Source organism: Thalassophryne amazonica, chromosome 1, assembly GCF_902500255.1.
Source record: "Thalassophryne amazonica chromosome 1, fThaAma1.1, whole genome shotgun sequence".
NCBI classification, from domain to species: domain Eukaryota; kingdom Metazoa; phylum Chordata; class Actinopteri; order Batrachoidiformes; family Batrachoididae; genus Thalassophryne; species Thalassophryne amazonica.
This window is the reverse complement of record NC_047103.1, coordinates 123,157,657-123,172,448: the sequence shown is the minus strand read 5'-3', so window position 1 is coordinate 123,172,448 and position 14,792 is coordinate 123,157,657. Positions and strand designations below refer to the sequence as shown.

The window sequence follows — 14,792 nt, the reverse complement described above, 5'->3', positions numbered from 1 at the left end:
AGATTACCAGCAGTTATCAGCATGTATAACTGAGTATCATCAGCATAGCAATGAAAGGTAACCCCAAAAAGCCACAAAATGTGCCCAAGGGGTGCTATATAAAGGGAGAAAAGCACCCCTGACAGACCCCTGAGGAACCCCAAATTTCATGTCACTAAGGTTAGAGGTTGTGTTATTGTACAAAATACGGTGAGAGCGACTGGTCAAGTATGATGTCAACCATGCAAGAGCATTCCCAGTAATCCTAAAATGATTCTCCAGCCTTTCGAGTAGAATATAGTGACCCACAGTATCAAACGCAGCACTAAGATCTAACAGCACCAGAACCGTAGAGGTGTCCGAATCCATTGCAAGCAGAAGATCATTCACTACTTTAGTGAGAGCTGTCACAATGGAATGATATTTTCTAAAAGCGGACTGCAGTGGCTCAAAAAGATTATTCTCGGTAAGTGGTCCACAAGCTGCTGTGAAACTACTTTTTCCAGAATTTTAGAGCAAAATGATAGATTTGATATCGACCTATAGTTTTTCAATACACAGGGGTCAAGATTAGATTTCTTAAGTAATGGTTTAATCACTGCAGATTTGAAACATTTAGGAACAGATGCACAGGTTAATGAGATAATAATAATTTCCAGCACAGTCTGCCTAAGAGTGGGCCACAGGTCCTTAAACAGTTTTGTTGGCATAGGATCAAATAAGCAGGTTGTCTTGTAGACGTTACGAGTTTTGTCAGCATGCCTAGTGAGATACTATCAAATTCTGCAAATCTAGGTAAAACCTCAGTGATGACACCCACCTCAATAGCAGGGTGTAGTGGCTGGGTTAAGGCATGCTGGGATATGTTTAACCCAATGTCATCTATTTTCTTCTCGAAGTAATCCAAGAAATCTTGTGCTGTAAAAGGAGAGCAACTTATAGGTGGTTGTCCATAAATAAGTGTTGCCACCGTGTTGAACAAGAACTTTGGGTTATGTTTCTTTTTGTTGATCAAATCAGAGCAATAGGTCCACTTTGTAGCCAATAATGCATGCTTATAGTGTAACATAGCTTCACACCATGGAAGGTGGAATACTTCTAATTTTGAACTATGCCATTTTTGTTACAGACCTCTAGCCTTATGCTTGAGGTCATGCAAGTAATTATTGAACCAAGGTGACTATGTTTTTGGGGGGTGTGGTTTTAATATAGGTGGCGCAATCATGTCGAGTGTAATTTGGAGCGCTGAGTTTAAACGGTCCACAAGACTGTCTACTGATTGGGCATTTTCCATACGTGAAGCTAAGATATCAGGTAGTCTAGCTTTGAGTTCAGTTATAATTGAGGAGTTGATGTGTTGCCGCAATGATAAATAAGGTTGTTGTTCCACTAAACATTGCAGCAAAACTGTAAACCTAATAAGTGATTGTTCAGAAATCACTGATGCAAGAGGTATGATGTTAATATTTGTGACAGCAATACCACGTGCGAGGACCAAATCCAGGGTATTTCCATGAATGTGCTTTGAATCCTGAATGTATTGCTGGAATCCTAATGCATCCATAATTTCCATAAATGATTTGCAGAGGGGAACAGAAGGCTTATTTATATGAATGTTGATGTCACCAATAATCAGAATGTTGTCTGTAGTAGTTGACAAGTTAGAGATAAACTCACCAAAATCATCTATGAATTCAGAGTATGGGCCAGGGGGCCTATATACAGTGACAAAGTAATACGGCTGATTTTTATTCTTGTGACCTTGGCAATACATAGCAACAACTAATAAACTAAACCTAGATTTATAGATAAGAGCAACACCCCCACTTTGCTTCGCATCACAAGGGATGTGACTAAATGTGTACGCCAGTGGGCAGGCCTCATTTAAGTGGAGGGCAGCTGTAGGTTTAAGTCAGGTTTCACATAACCCAATCATATCTAAGTGATGATCCATAATTAGATCATAAATCATTTAGCTGATTCAGCTGATGTGACCTGATCGAATGACAGAGAAACACACATGCACATACCTGTGCACGCACACAAGATACATCCAAACTAAAAAGTGTAGACAATTAGTCATTTAATATTTAGCTCATTGTCTGCCAGCTCTCGCTCTCTCTCTCTCTCTCTCTCTCTCTCTCTCTCTCTCGGAGTGTGTATGAGCAGCGAGGAAACATGCTGTCATGCTTTTTGACTGCAGCAAACCACTCAAATCCCGTGTATATGTCAAAAAAGCGTCAGATCTCCATGGAAATCTGATGTCATCTGTCCCCAGCTCCACCAAAGACAACAGTGTCACACAAGGATGCTGAAGCAGTTAAACAGAAGTAGAAAGATGTTTTTTGTGTCCCCCTCTGCAAAGTTATAGAATGCACAACAGACTCACAAATGATGCCATCCCATGTAATGGGGCCCTAAAAAATGTGATGTAGAAAAGGTGCAGATAGTATCCAGTGACTTTGCAGAAATACGCTTTTGGTGGTGTGCATAGATCTTGGAGGTTTGAAGTCTGATTACATGTGGCAACAATTATTAAAACAGTAATTGGTTGATAAGGTTAGACCTTACCCATGTGAAGTGCCTTGGGGTGACTTTGTTGTCATATGAAGCTATCTAAATAAATTGAACTAAATTATATATCTCTGAAGAGAAATGATTAATGAACAAGAAAGATGTTTTAAGAAAGAAATTGACAGTATAGTTTTGTCTTGAAAGTTAATACATACATAGATTATTATTTTAAACACTGCAGACATAAAGATTTATCTCCCTTATTTGGGCTGCTCACATCAGGGATCACCATCCATTGCCATCTTACCCTGTCCTCTGCATCTTTCTCTCACACCAACCACCTGCATGTCCTACCTCACCACGTCAATAAATCGTCTCTTTGGCCTCCCTCTTCACCTACTGGCTCTATCCGCAGTACCCTGTACACTCACTGGCCACTTTATTAGGTATACCTTGCTAGTACCGGGGTTGGACACCATTTTGCTTTCAGAATTGCTTAAAACTTTCATGGCATAGATTAAACAAGGTGTTGAAAACAGTCCTCAGAGATGTTTGTCCATATTGACATAATTGCGTCCCACAGTTGCCATTCAGTCAGTCTGCCCATTCTCCTCTGACCTCTGACATCAATAAGGCATTTTTGTCCACACAAATGCTGCTCAGTGGATATTTTGTTTTTGGGGTTTTTTGGACCATTCTCATTAAGCCCTAGGGATGGTTGTGCCTGAAAATCCCAGAAGATCAGCAGTTTCTGAATAATACACAATACTGAAAGCAGCTGCAGTTCTTGAAGCTACTTTTACGATACACCATGTTTTGGAAATAAAATGTCATATTCTTTGTCTTCCTGAATCACCATCTTTTCATGATCCATTTACTTTCTATTTTTTCCCTTTATATATGGTTTGGTCTTGGCCTTGAAGTTTCAAACATTGGTTTTGGCCTTGAGAGGTAAAAGCCTCAGTACGGGCCTTGAGTTTGGTCTTGAGGGTACAGTTGGCTTCGGTCCTGGCCTTGGACATGAGGAGTTAAACCCTGGGCCTTGATTGCAGCCTTGGCCATGAGGGGGTCAAAGCCTTGACCTGGGCCTTGGCTTTGATGATTTGGCCCTTGACTACAACATGTGAAGGACTTTGTTGCCACAATAGTGAATTGATTTGCAGGTGATAAGATTCCATCTGTGGATGGCCTCCAGTTTTTTTTTTGTTTGTTTTTGTTTTTTTACTTTGGTCTTTTAGTACCTATTGTATCTTTCATCATAAGAGCTCATGAATATACTGTTTAAGCCTATTTTAAGTTATTTATTTATTTTAGTTTTTCCACATTAATGCTGCCGTGTGTTTCTGTCTTTCTTTATCCCCTGTTCTCTTTTCCAGTAAGTCTGGAGGGAACTCTTCTTCCAGTGTAGAGGATGAGGTTTCTGCCTCTATCCGACCCCTCATATCCTCAGCAGGTGAGAACATCAGTCAAGGGGAGAGGGCTGTCCAAAGCCACCTGCCAACTTAGAGCCAAGTTTTCTGAACCAAACCAACACAGCAACTCTAAAGTCTTCCCGTGTCTCTGCGTAGAGCATAAGATGATAAATCACTAAGTACAATAATTGTGGCTCTTTAGAGTTGTTGGTACATCTTCCCATGATCCTCCTCTTCCTCCAGTTGAGGACTGCAGGCGCTCTGAGAGTGGGGCTTACCACAGTGTGAACCCAACGACACGACAATGAACCCCCCTCCACTGCACTCATGTGACTTTGTGAATATAACTTTAGGACAATAGAGATATTTCTAAGTTTCATATTCTACCTGCCTGATACATATCCTTGATAGGTTTCATTTGAACAAATGTTGCTCAGATAAAGCATGTTTGTGTTATACTGTGGTGATGGCTTTCCTGTCGTAAGCCACTAATAACACTGTACTTGTTTTCTCTTCCTTCCTGCAGGAAAGCAGAAACAGAAAGTGGTAAGTTGTGAACAGTAAAACCCACTCATTTATCATCCACCAGACTTCTGTGGCTGCCACCGCACAATTACAGAAACCAGTCAAAGTTTCACTTCATGCCACATCCTAGGGCACACAATACTTCAGTCCTGCTGAAGTATAAGGCCCAGTCATCAACATTCCTGTGATGCTAAAGTACTGGTGTATCACGTGTCAAAATGACCTAAACACTGAAGTACATCTGATCAAGGTAGTTTTCATTTAGTTTCAGTAGTCATATTTTGCGACTTTAGTGCATTTTATGGTTCTTCTGTTGATTATCAGATTGTAGTTGTTGCTAATTCCAAACCAGCATGAATAAATAAAAATCACCACAAGTGAGTAGACATTTTGGTCTCAGTGTTGAGGAGCCCAGCAACTGGATAAGCCAACGTGGACCTCCAAGATTCATCTGCTTGCTACAGATAGGTGGCTGCTTTTCAGAGGTGAGGATGGACCAGTTGTCTGCCTGGATAGTTGCTATCCAGGACATGGTGAAGTTCTGTTGTGTGGTGGATGTGGTGATCTGTGGTAACAGCAACAGCTCCCAGACCCTGATCAGACCAACTCAGGGCAGTTTTTAACAGTAAATACTGAAACAATGCTGTTGGATTTGTTTTTCAGGCTTGTGGATGTATCTGTGCCCTAAAAAAGACAAATGACCCTATTTTTGTGGATTGATTGAACAGCATACAATTTCATATGTGCTAAAGTGTCATGCCCATAGGGGTGGCACACTCTTACACGACAGTACTCAATGAAGAGCAACAAGGATTCAGTCATTTGACCTTTCAGTTGGGGGAGGGGAGAGCAGGAAAGTCAATCTACCCAATAAACTGCCCACTTCAGCTCAAATCCTCCTTTTACTAGTTGACAAGTGTTTCATGATGACCTTGCTTTGCCAAATGTGTTAACAGCCCAGAGCAGGGGTGGGCAATCATGTGACAAAAAGAGCCAAGACACTGCACATTTCCCTTTCTACCAATCACCTCTGCAGGTGATTTCATTGATGATCAGATGTCTCAGCAGGTAATTTCATTGATGTTCAAGTGTCTCATCAGGTGGTTTTATTGATGATCAGATGTCTCAGCAGGTGATTTCATTGATGTTCAAGTGTCTCAGCAGGTAATTTCATTGATGTTCAAGTGTCTCATCAGGTGGTTTCATTGATGTTCAAGTGTCTCATCAGGTGGTTTTATTGATGATCAGATGTCTCAGCAGGTGATTTCATTGATGTTCAAGTGTCTCAGCAGGTAATTTCATTGATGTTCAAGTGTCTCATCGGGTGGTTTTATTGATGATCAGATGTCTCAGCAGGTGATTTCATTGATGTTCAAGTGTCTCAGCAGGTGATTTCATTGATGTTCAAGTGTCTCAGCAGGTGATGTCTTTGATGATCAGATGTCTCAGCAGGTGATTTTATTGATGATCAGATGTCTCAGCAGGTGGTTTTATTGATGATCAGATGTCTCAGCAGGTGATTTCATTTATGTTCAAGTGTCTCAGCAGGTGGTTTTATTGATGATCAGATGTCTCAGCAGGTGATTTTATTGATGATCAGATGTCTCAGCAGGTGGTTTTATTGATGATCAGATGTCTCAGCAGGTGGTTTTTATTGATGATCAGATGTCTCAGCAGGTGATTTCATTGATGTTCAAGTGTCTCAGCAGGTGGTTTCATTGATGATCAGATGTCTCAGCAGGTGGTTTTATTGATGATGAGATGTCTCAGCAGGTGATTTCATTGATGATCAAATGTCTCAGCAGGTGGTTTTATTGATGATCAGACGTCTCAGCAGGTGATTTCATTGATGTTCAAGTGTCTCAGCAGGTAATTTTATTGATGATCACATGTCTCAGCAGGTGGGTTTATTGATGATCAGATGTCTCAGCAGGTGATTTCATTGATGTTCAAGTGTCTCAGCAGGTGGTTTTATTGATGATCAGATGTCTCAACAGGTGATTTCATTGATGTTCAGATGTCTCAGCAGGTGATTTCATTGATGTTCAGATGTCTCAGCAGGTGATTTCGTTGATGATCAGATGTCTAAACAGGTGATTTTATTGATGATCAGATGTCTCAACAGGTGATTTCATTGATGTTCAGATGTCTCAGCAGGTGGTTTTATTGATGATCAGATGTCTCAGCAGGTGATTTCATTGATGTTCAAGTGTCTCAGCAGGTGATGTCTTTGATGATCAGATGTCTCAGCAGGTGATTTCATTGATGTTCAAGTGTCTCAGCAGGTGATGTCTTTGATGAACAGATGTCTCAGCAGGTGATTTTATTGATGATCAGATGTCTAAGCAGGTGGTTTTATTGATGATCAGATGTCTCAGCAGGTGATTTCATTGATGTTCAAGTGTCTCAGCAGGTGGTTTTATTGATGATCAGATGTCTCAGCAGGTGATTTCATTGATGTTCAAGTGTCTCAGCAGGTGGTTTTATTGATGATCAGATGTCTCAGCAGGTGATTTTATTGATGATCAGATGTCTCAGCAGGTGGTTTTATTGATGATCAGATGTCTCAGCAGGTGGTTTCATTGATGTTCAAGTGTCTCAGCAGGTGATTTCATTGATGTTCAAGTGTCTCAGCAGGTGGTTTCATTGATGATCAGATGTCTCAGCAGGTGGTTTTATTGATGATGAGATGTCTCAGCAGGTGATTTCATTGATGATCAGATGTCTCAGCAGGTGGTTTTATTGATGATCAGATGTCTCAGCAGGTGATTTCATTGATGTTCAAGTGTCTCAGCAGGTAATTTTATTGATGATCACATGTCTCAGCATGTGGGTTTATTGATGATCAGATGTCTCAGCAGGTGATTTCATTGATGTTCAAGTGTCTCAGCAGGTGGTTTTATTGATGATCAGATGTCTCAGCAGGTGATTTCATTGATGTTCAGATGTCTCAGCAGGTGATTTCATTGATGTTCAGATGTCTCAGCAGGTGATTTTATTGATGATCAGATGTCTCAACAGGTGATTTCATTGATGTTCAGATGTCTCAGCAGGTGATTTTATTGATGATCAGATGTCTCAACAGGTGATTTCATTGATGTTCTGATTTCTCAGCAGGTGATTTCATTGATGTTCAAGTGTCTCAGCAGGTGATTTCATTCATGTTCAGGTATCTCAGCAGGTGATTTCATTGATGATCAGATGTCTCAGCATGTGATTTCATTGATGTTCAGGTGTCTCAGCAGATGATTTCATTGATGTTCAGGTGTCTCAGCAGGTGATTTTATTGATGATCAGATGTCTCAACAGGTGATTTCATTGATGTTCAGATGTCTCAGCAGGTGATTTTATTGATGATCAGATGTCTCAACAGGTGATTTCATTGATGTTCTGATTTCTCAGCAGGTGATTTCATTGATGTTCAAGTGTCTCAGCAGGTGATTTCATTCATGTTCAGGTATCTCAGCAGGTGATTTCATTGATGATCAGATGTCTCAACAGGTGATTTCATTGATGTTCTGATTTCTCAGCAGGTGATTTCATTGATGTTCAAGTGTCTCAGCAGGTGATTTCATTCATGTTCAGATGTCTCAGCAGGTGATTTTATTGATGATCAGATGTCTCAACAGGTGATTTCATTGATGTTCTGATTTCTCAGCAGGTGATTTCATTGATGTTCAAGTGTCTCAGCAGGTGATTTCATTCATGTTCAGGTATCTCAGCAGGTGATTTCATTGATGATCAGATGTCTCAACAGGTGATTTCATTGATGTTCTGATTTCTCAGCAGGTGATTTCATTGATGTTCAAGTGTCTCAGCAGGTGATTTCATTCATGTTCAGGTATCTCAGCAGGTGATTTCATTGATGATCAGATGTCTCAGCATGTGATTTCATTGATGTTCAGGTGTCTCAGCAGGTGATTTCATTGATGTTCAGATGTCTCAGCAGGTGATTTTATTGATGATCAGATGTCTCAACAGGTGATTTCATTGATGTTCAGATGTCTCAGCAGGTGATTTTATTGATGATCAGATGTCTCAACAGGTGATTTCATTGATGTTCTGATTTCTCAGCAGGTGATTTCATTGATGTTCAAGTGTCTCAGCAGGTGATTTCATTCATGTTCAGGTATCTCAGCAGGTGATTTCATTGATGATCAGATGTCTCAGCATGTGATTTCATTGATGTTCAGGTGTCTCAGCAGATGATTTCATTGATGTTCAGGTGTCTCAGCAGGTGATTTTATTGATGATCAGATGTCCCAACAGGTGATTTCATTGATGATCAGATGTCTCAGCAGGTGATTTCATTGATGTTCAGATGTCTCAGCAGGTGATTTCATTGATGTTCAGATGTCTCAGCAGGTGATTTTATTGATGATCAGATGTCTCAACAGGTGATTTCATTGATGTTCTGATTTCTCAGCAGGTGATTTCATTGATGTTCAAGTGTCTCAGCAGGTGATTTCATTCATGTTCAGGTATCTCAGCAGGTGATTTCATTGATGATCAGATGTCTCAGCATGTGATTTCATTGATGTTCAGGTGTCTCAGCAGATGATTTCATTGATGTTCAGGTGTCTCAGCAGGTGATTTTATTGATGATCAGATGTCCCAACAGGTGATTTCATTGATGATCAGATGTCTCAGCAGGTGATTTCATTGATGATCAGGTGTCTCAGCAGGTGATTTCATTGATGATCAGGTATCTCAGCAGGTGATTTCATTGATGTTCAGGTGTCTCAGCAGGTGATTTCATTGATGATCAGATGTCTCACCAGGTTGTTTCTTTGATGTTCAGGTGTCTCAGCAGGTGATTTCATTGATGATCAGATATCTCAGCAGGTGATTTCATTCCTGTTCAGGAATCTCAGCAGGTGATTTCATTGATGATCAGATGTCTCACCAGGTGGTTTCTTTGATGTTCAGGTGTCTCAGCAGGTGATTTCATTGGTGATGAGATATCTCAGCAGGTGATTTCATTGATGTTCAGGTGTCTCAGCAGGTGGTTTCATTGATGATCAGATGTCTCAGCAGGTGATTTCATTGATGTTCAATTGTCGCAGCAGGTGATTTTATTGATGATCAGATGTCTCAGCAGGTGGTTTTATTGATGATCAGATGTCTCAGCAGGTGATTTCATTGATGTTCAAGTGTCTCAGCAGGTGATTTTATTGATGATCAGATGTCTCAGCAGGTGGTTTTATTGATGATCAGATGTCTCAGCAGGTGATTTCATTGATGTTCAAGTGTCTCAGCAGATGATGTCATTGATGATCAGGTGTCTCAGCAGGTGATTTTATTGATGATCAGATGTCTCAGCAGGTGGTTTTATTGATGATCAGATGTCTCAGCAGGTGATTTCATTGATGTTCAAGTGTCTCAGCAGGTGGTTTTATTGATGATCAGATGTCTCAGCAGGTGATTTCATTGATGTTCAGATGTCTCAGCAGGTGATTTCGTTGATGATCAGATGTCTCAGCAGGTGATTTTATTGATGTTCAAGTGTCTCAGCAGATGATGTCATTGATGATCAGGTGTCTCAGCAGGTGATTTCGTTGATGATCAGATGTCTCAGCAAGTGATTTTATTGATATTCAAGTGTCTCAGCAGATGATGTCATTGATGATCAGGTGTCTCAGCAGGTGATTTTATTGATGATCAGATGTCTCAGCAGGTGGTTTTATTGATGATCAGATGTCTCAGCAGGTGATTTCATTGATGTTCAAGTGTCTGAGCAGGTGGTTTCATTGATGATCAGATGTCTCAGCAGGTGGTTTTATTGATGATCAGATGTCTCAGCAGGTGATTTTATTGATGATCAGATGTCTCAGCAGGTGATTTCATTGATGTTCAAGTGTCTCAGCAGGTGATTTCATTCATGTTCAGGTATCTCAGCAGGTGATTTCATTGATGATCAGATGTCTCAGCATGTGATTTCATTGATGTTCAGGTGTCTCAGCAGATGATTTCATTGATGTTCAGGTGTCTCAGCAGGTGATTTTATTGATGATCAGATGTCCCAACAGGTGATTTCATTGATGATCAGATGTCTCAGCAGGTGATTTCATTGATGTTCAGATGTCTCAGCAGGTGATTTCATTGATGTTCAGATGTCTCAGCAGGTGATTTTATTGATGATCAGATGTCTCAACAGGTGATTTCATTGATGTTCAGATTTCTCAGCAGGTGATTTCATTGATGTTCAAGTGTCTCAGCAGGTGATTTCATTCATGTTCAGGTATCTCAGCAGGTGATTTCATTGATGATCAGATGTCTCAGCATGTGATTTCATTGATGTTCAGGTGTCTCAGCAGATGAATTCATTGATGTTCAGGTGTCTCAGCAGGTGATTTTATTGATGATCAGATGTCCCAACAGGTGATTTCATTGATGATCAGATGTCTCAGCAGGTGATTTCATTGATGATCAGGTGTCTCAGCAGGTGATTTCATTGATGATCAGGTGTTTCAGCAGGTGATTTTCATTGATGTTCAGATATCTCAGCAGGTGATTTGATTGATGTTCAGATGTCTCAGCAGGTGATTTCATTGGTGATCAGATATCTCAGCAGGTGATTTCATTCCTGTTCAGGTATCTCAGCAGGTGATTTCATTGATGTTCAGGTGTCTCAGCAGGTGATTTCATTGATGATCAGATGTCTCAACAGGTGGTTTCATTGATGTTCAGGTGTCTCAGCAGGTGATTTCATTGATGATCAGATATCTCAGCAGGTGATTTCATTCCTGTTCAGGAATCTCAGCAGGTGATTTCATTGATGATCAGATGTCTCACCAGGTGGTTTCTTTGATGTTCAGGTGTCTCAGCAGGTGATTTCATTGGTGATGAGATATCTCAGCAGGTGATTTCATTGATGTTCAGGTGTCTCAGCAGGTGGTTTCATTGATGATCAGATGTCTCAGCAGGTGATTTCATTGATGTTCAATTGTCTCAGCAGGTGATTTTATTGATGATCAGATGTCTCAGCAGGTGGTTTTATTGATGATCAGATGTCTCAGCAGGTGATTTAATTGATGTTCAAGTGTCTCAGCAGGTGATTTTATTGATGATCAGATGTCTCAGCAGGTGATTTCATTGATGTTCAAGTGTCTCAGCAGATGATGTCATTGATGATCAGGTGTCTCAGCAGGTGATTTTATTGATGATCAGATGTCTCAGCAGGTGGTTTTATTGATGATCAGATGTCTCAGCAGGTGATTTCATTGATGTTCAAGTATCTCAGCAGGTGGTTTTATTGATGATCAGATGTCTCAGCAGGTGATTTCATTGATGTTCAGATGTCTCAGCAGGTGATTTCGTTGATGATCAGATGTCTCAGCAGGTGATTTTATTGATGTTCAAGTGTCTCAGCAGATGATGTCATTGATGATCAGGTGTCTCAGCAGGTGATTTTATTGATGATCAGATGTCTCAGCAGGTGATTTTATTGATGATCAGATGTCTCAGCAAGTGATTTTATTGATATTCAAGTGTCTCAGCAGATGATGTCATTGATGATCAGGTGTCTCAGCAGGTGATTTTATTGATGATCAGATGTCTCAGCAGGTGGTTTTATTGATGATCAGATGTCTCAGCAGGTGATTTCATTGATGTTCAAGTGTCTCAGCAGGTGGTTTCATTGATGATCAGATGTCTCAGCAGGTGGTTTTATTGATGATCAGATGTCTCAGCAGGTGATTTTATTGATGATCAGATGTCTCAGCAGGTGATTTCATTGATGTTCAAGTGTCTCAGCAGGTGATTTCATTGATGTTCAAGTGTCTCAGCAGGTGGGTTTATTGATGATCAGATGTCTCAGCAGGTGGTTTTATTGATGATCAGATGTCTCAGCAGGTGATTTCATTGATGTTCAAGTGTCTCAGCAGGTGGTTTTATTGATGATCAGATGTCTCAGCAGGTGATTTCATTGATGTTCAAGTGTCTCAGCAGGTGGTTTCATTGATGATCAGATGTCTCAGCAGGTGATTTTATTGATGATCAGATGTCTCAGCAGGTGATTTCATTGATGTTCAAGTGTCTCAGCAGGTGATTTCATTCATGTTCAGGTATCTCAGCAGGTGATTTCATTGATGATCAGATGTCTCAGCAGGTGATTTCATTGATGTTCAGGTGTCTCAGCAGATGATTTCATTGATGTTCAGGTGTCTCAGCAGGTGATTTTATTGATGATCAGATGTCCCAACAGGTGATTTCATTGATGATCAGATGTCTCAGCAGGTGATTTCATTGATGTTCAGATGTCTCAGCAGGTGATTTCATTGATGTTCAGATGTCTCAGCAGGTGATTTTATTGATGATCAGATGTCTCAACAGGTGATTTCATTGATGTTCTGATTTCTCAGCAGGTGATTTCATTGATGTTCAAGTGTCTCAGCAGGTGATTTCATTCATGTTCAGGTATCTCAGCAGGTGATTTCATTGATGATCAGATGTCTCAGCATGTGATTTCATTGATGTTCAGGTGTCTCAGCAGATGAATTCATTGATGTTCAGGTGTCTCAGCAGGTGATTTTATTGATGATCAGATGTCCCAACAGGTGATTTCATTGATGATCAGATGTCTCAGCAGGTGATTTCATTGATGATCAGGTGTCTCAGCAGGTGATTTCATTGATGATCAGGTGTTTCAGCAGGTGATTTTCATTGATGTTCAGATATCTCAGCAGGTGATTTGATTGATGTTCAGATGTCTCAGCAGGTGATTTCATTGGTGATCAGATATCTCAGCAGGTGATTTCATTCCTGTTCAGGTATCTCAGCAGGTGATTTCATTGATGTTCAGGTGTCTCAGCAGGTGATTTCATTGATGATCAGATGTCTCACCAGGTGGTTTCTTTGATGTTCAGGTGTGTCAGCAGGTGATTTCATTGATGATCAGATATCTCAGCAGGTGATTTCATTCCTGTTCAGGAATCTCAGCAGGTGATTTCATTGATGATCAGATGTCTCACCAGGTGGTTTCTTTGATGTTCAGGTGTCTCAGCAGGTGATTTCATTGGTGATGAGATATCTCAGCAGGTGATTTCATTGATGTTCAGGTGTCTCAGCAGGTGGTTTCATTGATGATCAGATGTCTCAGCAGGTGATTTCATTGATGTTCAATTGTCGCAGCAGGTGATTTTATTGATGATCAGATGTCTCAGCAGGTGGTTTTATTGATGATCAGATGTCTCAGCAGGTGATTTCATTGATGTTCAAGTGTCTCAGCAGGTGATTTTATTGATGATCAGATGTCTCAGCAGGTGATTTCATTGATGTTCAAGTGTCTCAGCAGATGATGTCATTGATGATCAGGTGTCTCAGCAGGTGATTTTATTGATGATCAGATGTCTCAGCAGGTGGTTTTATTGATGATCAGATGTCTCAGCAGGTGATTTCATTGATGTTCAAGTGTCTCAGCAGGTGATTTCATTGATGATCAGATGTCTCAGCAGATGATTTCATTGATGTTCAGATGTCTCAGCAGGTGATTTCGTTGATGATCAGATGTCTCAGCAGGTGATTTTATTGATGTTCAAGTGTCTCAGCAGATGATGTCATTGATGATCAGGTGTCTCAGCAGGTGATTTTATTGATGATCAGATGTCTCAGCAGGTGATTTTATTGATGATCAGATGTCTCAGCAAGTGATTTTATTGATATTCAAGTGTCTCAGCAGATGATGTCATTGATGATCAGGTGTCTCAGCAGGTGATTTTATTGATGATCAGATGTCTCAGCAGGTGGTTTTATTGATGATCAGATGTCTCAGCAGGTGATTTCATTGATGTTCAAGTGTCTCAGCAGGTGGTTTCATTGATGATCAGATGTCTCAGCAGGTGGTTTTATTGATGATCAGATGTCTCAGCAGGTGATTTTATTGATGATCAGATGTCTCAGCAGGTGATTTCATTGATGTTCAAGTGTCTCAGCAGGTGATTTCATTGATGTTCAAGTGTCTCAGCAGGTGGTTTTATTGATGATCAGATGTCTCAGCAGGTGGTTTTATTGATGATCAGATGTCTCAGAAGGTGATTTCATTGATGTTCAAGTGTCTCAGCAGGTGGTTTTATTGATGATCAGATGTCTCAGCAGGTGATTTCATTGATGTTCAAGTGTCTCAGCAGGTGGTGTTATTGATGATCAGATGTCTCAGCAGGTGGTTTTATTGATGATCAGATGTCTCAGCAGGTCGTTTCATTGATGTTCAAGTGTCTCAGCAGGTGATTTCATTGATGTTCAAGTGTCTCAGCAGGTAGTTTCATTGATGATCAGATGTCTCAGCAGGTGGTTTTATTGATGATGAGATGTCTCAGCAGGTGATTTCATTGATGATCAGATGTCTCAGCAGGTGGTTTATTG

At 40.5% G+C, this 14,792-nt stretch overlaps 1 protein-coding gene across 3 annotated transcripts in view; it reads left to right on the top strand.

Moving 5' to 3' along the window:
- Positions 1 to 14,792, top strand: part of LOC117513757 (voltage-dependent L-type calcium channel subunit beta-4-like) — a 240,032-nt gene that overhangs the window by 168,115 nt on the left and 57,125 nt on the right. For 2 of the 3 annotated variants that reach the window (XM_034173992.1, XM_034174008.1), the window contains 2 exons: positions 3,870 to 3,946; positions 4,432 to 4,451. In XM_034173992.1, coding sequence (XP_034029883.1) covers positions 3,870 to 3,946; positions 4,432 to 4,451 — 97 coding nt within the window. The remainder of the gene's footprint in view (positions 1 to 3,869; positions 3,947 to 4,431; positions 4,452 to 14,792) is intronic. The other variant, XM_034174000.1, reaches the window with a different exon arrangement.